Here is a 5,048-nt window from a genome sequence, read left to right as displayed (position 1 = left end):
CATTACTGTCCTTAGATGTTCAATTGCCTCGCCTTATTCAAGAAGAGAATGAAGCTATCCATAATGCAGATACAAGTACTGAGATGCTACATGACCAGTATAATATTCAAGCTCCTATGTTTCTACCTCAAAATGGTGGATTTTGTTCAATTCTCCATGACATGCCACCTAATTTGGATATTCATCCATCAGTAACAATTTTTCTCTTCCAAAAACCAGATTTGCATGCAATTGGTACCCTTTGCAAGGTTTGTACCATTGCATGGCTAAGTTGTGGCACGATGAAACTAAAACAATGCGTACAACTTCGATTGGAAAGCATTGTTGTAGAGAAGGGAAAGTAATTTTGCCACCTCTACAACAACCACCACAACCTCTATGTAATTTGCTTGATGGCACACATCCACAAAGCAGAGAGTTCAAAAAAAATATACGTGCTTATAATAGCGCATTGGCTTTTGTTTCAATTTGTGCAAAAATTGATGAGCTTTTTCCTCAAAATGGAAATGGTTATACTTTTCGAGTTCATGGATCAATGTATCACCGGATGGGTTCCCTATTGCCAAGTGAGGATGGACAACAAATGCCAAAGTTTGCACAACTTTATATTTATGACACCGATCATGAGTTATTGAATCGCATGGGGGTTTTACCTGGGCTTTTGCCAGACTTACTACAAGAGCTTCAACAAATGATGCATCATCACAATGCATACGCACATGCCTTTATAGCAGTTGGTGCAAGCTTGCAACGCAATCCATCAGTAGAAATAAGAATGTCCATTTTTCATAATCAATCCACGTCTAGACGATATTCAATTCCCACTGCAAGTGAGGTTGCTACGATCATGCCTGGACAAGGTGATGATGATACACTTGATCATCGTAGCATTCAAGTTCGCACACGACAAGGCCATTTGATTTATATTTCTAACTTACACAAGGCATATATGCCACTATTATATGTTCTTCTTTTTCCAAATGGAGAGGATGGATGGCATACTAAAGTTCCATATGCATTTATTGATGCTCATATTAATGCCAATAATCTTGCAAATAAAGATTGTGTCACTCAAATGCAATATTACGCTTTTCGACTTCAGATTCGAGATGATACTAATGCATGTCTTTTAAGGGGTGGTCACTTGCTACAACAATACATTGTCGATGCTTATTGTAGCATTGAACAATGTAGATTGGCTTGGTGCTGTCATAATCAAGCAACATTGCGAGTTGAAATGTATAGGGGATTGGCTGATATGGTCAATGGTTCAGATGCAGTTGATACTAATATCGCTGGGATTGGTGTGGGCAGGAGAATAGTATTGCCATCTAGCTTTACAGGTGGACCAAGATTCATGTACCAATTATATCAAGATGCTATGGCAATTGTACGTAGCAAAGGTAAACCTGATTTATTTATCACCATGACATGCAATCCTAAGTGGTCTGAAATTACAGATGCTTTGTTTCCTGGTCAAACTACACATGATCGATCAGATTTAACTGCTAGAGTTTTTCATTTGAAACATAAGGACATGATGTAGTCAATAGTGAAAAAAGAGTTGTTTGGTAAAGTTGTTGGTCCGTCATAGAATTCCAAAAGAGAGGCTTGCCTCATTCACATACGCTCTTGATATTAGAACCACGCTTTAAGCCACTAGAAGCACATCATTATGATAGACTGGTGTGTGCTGAGCTGCCTGATAAGGAAAGGTTTTCAGATTTGTATCGAATTATTACTAAATGTAACATACATGGTCCGTGTAGTGAGTTCAATCCAAAAAGTGCTTGCATGGTGGATGGAAAGTGTATAAAGGATTATCCAAAAAAGTTTATACATACAACTACAGTTGATAAATCTGGTTATCCTTTATACAGATGTCAAGAGGATGGAAAAACTCATAATGCTAATGGTAACCTCTTGGATAATCGATGGATAGTGCCTTACAATCCTTATTTGAGTTCCAAGTATAGTGCTCACATAAATGTTGAGGTTTGCTCGACAATTGCAGCTGTCAAATATTTGTATAAATATGTATATAAGGGCCATGATCGAGCAACCATTCGGTTTACAAGTACGCGTGGTTCCGGATCCAATGATATTGCTGCAGAAAATATTGATGCACAAAATATTGATGAGATTGAGAGGTACTTAGATGCACGATATATTTCAGCTTCTGAAGCATGCTGGCGAATATTTGAATTCAGACTTCATGATGAGAAACCTGATATTCAACGATTGCAAATACATTTACCTGGAGAGAATACTATTTCCTTTTGTGACTCTGATAACATACGTGATGTGGTGCAAAATGAAAATGCTCAAAAAACAACTCTCACAGAATGGTTTACATGCAATCGTTTGCACCCTGATGCTAACACAGTTCTCTATCAAGACTTTCCGATGCTTTGGGTTTGGAATGCACGCAAAAAAATGTGGACAAAGAGAAAGCAAGGAAACACATGTGGTCGAATATACTTTGTTTCACCTACGTGTGGAGAAAAATACTATTTGCGGTTACTACTCACTGTATGCAAGGGGTGCACATCCTTTGAGGCATTGCGTACAGTTGATAATGTGGTATATTCAACTTTTAAGGAGGCTTGCATTGCAAAAGGAATGTTGGAAATAGATGATGAATGGCAAATGTGTTTGCGTGAAGCTGCATTGATGCAAACCGGTGCTCAATTAAGAAATTTGTTTGCATCCATCTTGGTATTTTGTTTGCATGCCTGACCTGGGGCTCTATGGGAAGAGTTCTTAGGTCCGCTGACAGAGGATATAAAACATCGACTCTCCTTGCAAAATAGGCGAAATGTTGATATGCAAGATGAGGCCAATAATCATGCATTGATGCATATTCAAAAACTTTTAGATCAACATGGTCGCAATTTAACAGAGTATCATGGATTGCCTGAGGTGACAATGCAAGAGTACACAAATCCTTTGATCCTTGATGAACAACTATATGATAAAGTAGAACAAGAGAATACATTCTTAACAATGCAAGCTTTGTTGAATGATGGACAAAGAAATTGTTTTATGGCAATAATGAATGCTATTGATAGTGGTTTGGGTAAACCATTTTTCTTAGATGGCCCAGGTAGTTCCGAAAAAACATTCTTATACAAATGTTTGCTTGCAAAGCTTCGCAGTCAAGGTTGCATTGCAATAGCTACAGCATCCTCTGGTGTTGTTGCATTGCTTTTGCCACATGGTCGTACTGCCCATTCAAAGTTCAAAATTCCATTACAGGCAGATAATAATTCTACATGCAATATACTTGTTCAAAGTCATCTTGCAGCACTGTTAAAAGAGGCAAGTCTTATTTTGTGGGATGAAGCTCCTATGTTGCATCGTAATACCTTTGAGGCACTGGACAAAACTTTAAAGGATATAATGCAGTGTGATATGCCATTTGGTGGTAAAGTTATTCTACTAGGTGGAGATTTTAGGCAAATATTGCCTGTTGTATCAAAGGGTACCCGTGAGGATATTGTCGGTGCTGCTATATGTTGTTCCAATTTGTGGCAATATTTCAATGTTTTGAAACTTACACAGAATATGCGGGTCGCATCAGATGAGGGTCAGTTTGTTGCATGGTTGCAAGACATTGGAGATGGAAAAGATTTGACACATACTCATAATATATTGCAAATTCCACGTGCATTGTTGTTAAAGGGAGGATCTATGCAAGACTTGATCAATTTTGTCTATTGTGAAATGAATTGTGTAATTGATTACAAAATTTTCTTTAGTGGACGTGCCATTCTTGCACCTCGAAACAATGATGTGGAAATGATAAACAATCATGCATTGCAACTGATGCCGGGAGAGGTTAAACAATACTACAGTGCTGATTCTATGGATAGAACCGAGGAGAACTCATTCCTCTATTCTGTGTAATATCTAAATTCCCTTGACCTCGGTGGAGGTATTCCTCCTCATATCTTGTTGCTCAAAGTAAATGCTCCAATAATATTGCTCAGGAACTTGAATCCTTCCAAAGGTTGATGCAATGGTACTAGGCTGGTATGCAAGGCTTTCAATAACAAGGTCATTGATGCAGAGATAATTACAGGGACCAATATTGGTGACAGAGTTTTTATCCCAAGGATAACTTTCATCCCAACTACACTGGAACTTCCTTTCTCAATGAAACGCTTGCAATTCCCAGTCCGATTGGCATTTGCAATGACAATCAACAAATCTCAAGGCCAAACGTTATCATGTTTGGGAATATATATAAAAACCCCAGACTTTACTCATGGTCAACTCTATGTTGCTTTCTCCAGAGTAAAGTCTCCGGATAGATTGAAAGTCTTGATTAATGAGAAAGAGGACATGGTAAATGGTACAATCAATATTGTATATAATGAAGTTTTACAGAAAGTATTGTAACCTCTGTTTTTTCAAAAGTGTAATGTTTGTTCTCTTATATTATATTTGCATAATGTTTTTATTTTAATACAATCTAAGCCTTTTTTTCTTCTTTGTTCACATATCTATAAAATGTAGTGTTGTACTTTCTTATGCTCTTTTTCAGTAGTGAGTTCTTCATTGATGAAAAGCAAAATTGACTTATTTTCTCTGATTTAATACTTTAATGTTTTAATCATATCTCTCATGTATGGATAGATATTCATGATTTTATGTGAAGTTAGACGTATGTTTGTTTTACTATATGAGAACATTGTGTTTAAATTATTTCTACCATAAAAGCTATTTGATCTTTCTATCATATTATATTTGCATTAAATTTTTGGTGCAATATCATCAAAGTTTATTTATTATTTTTTAATTATACATTTTTATGTTTTCTAATTTTTATTGATAGATGGCCCAAACAGTATTTGAATATTATCGTGCCTCTCCTTATCAAATGAGACTTCAAGAAGCATTGCGAACTATTGCTACGGATGCTATTATCCTGAGAACTTTGGCTAGGATAATCGAAAGATTACCCAATGATGGATTTACTAATGGAAACACTCCTTTATATATAGAAATTCTATATTTTGGATGGATCCAATGCTACTATGCTA

The 5,048-nt window shown here is 36.5% G+C and overlaps 1 protein-coding gene across 1 annotated transcript; it reads left to right on the top strand.

Moving 5' to 3' along the window:
* The first annotated feature begins 547 nt into the window (after positions 1-547).
* LOC148035757 (uncharacterized) lies at positions 548-3,909 on the top strand. The gene is made up of 3 exons (XM_087678838.1): positions 548-1,542; positions 1,881-2,702; positions 2,814-3,909. The coding sequence occupies exons 1-3, from the start codon at positions 548-550 to the stop codon at positions 3,907-3,909; spliced, it is 2,913 nt and encodes a 970-aa protein (XP_087534964.1).
* Positions 3,910-5,048: the final 1,139 nt, after the last annotated feature.

The sequence above is a fragment of the Lygodium microphyllum genome, chromosome 5 (genome assembly GCF_053477565.2).
Source record: "Lygodium microphyllum isolate KBCC chromosome 5, Lygodium_microphyllum_v1.1.10, whole genome shotgun sequence".
NCBI lineage: Eukaryota > Viridiplantae > Streptophyta > Polypodiopsida > Schizaeales > Lygodiaceae > Lygodium > Lygodium microphyllum.
Note: the sequence above shows the minus strand (reverse complement) of the source record. Positions and strands in the feature narration are given on the sequence as shown.

Bases quoted from the DNA above. Each gene is read 5' to 3' on its own strand.
- LOC148035757 (XM_087678838.1), top strand. From the start codon at position 548: ATGGGTTCCCTATTGCCAAGTGAGGATGGACAACAAATGCCAAAGTTT. The intron at 1,543-1,880 runs GTAGTCAATAGT...TCCTTTATACAG, and splicing joins TTGAAACATAAGGACATGAT to ATGTCAAGAGGATGGAAAAA. The intron at 2,703-2,813 runs GTTTGCATCCAT...CTTGCAAAATAG, and splicing joins GGTGCTCAATTAAGAAATTT to GCGAAATGTTGATATGCAAG.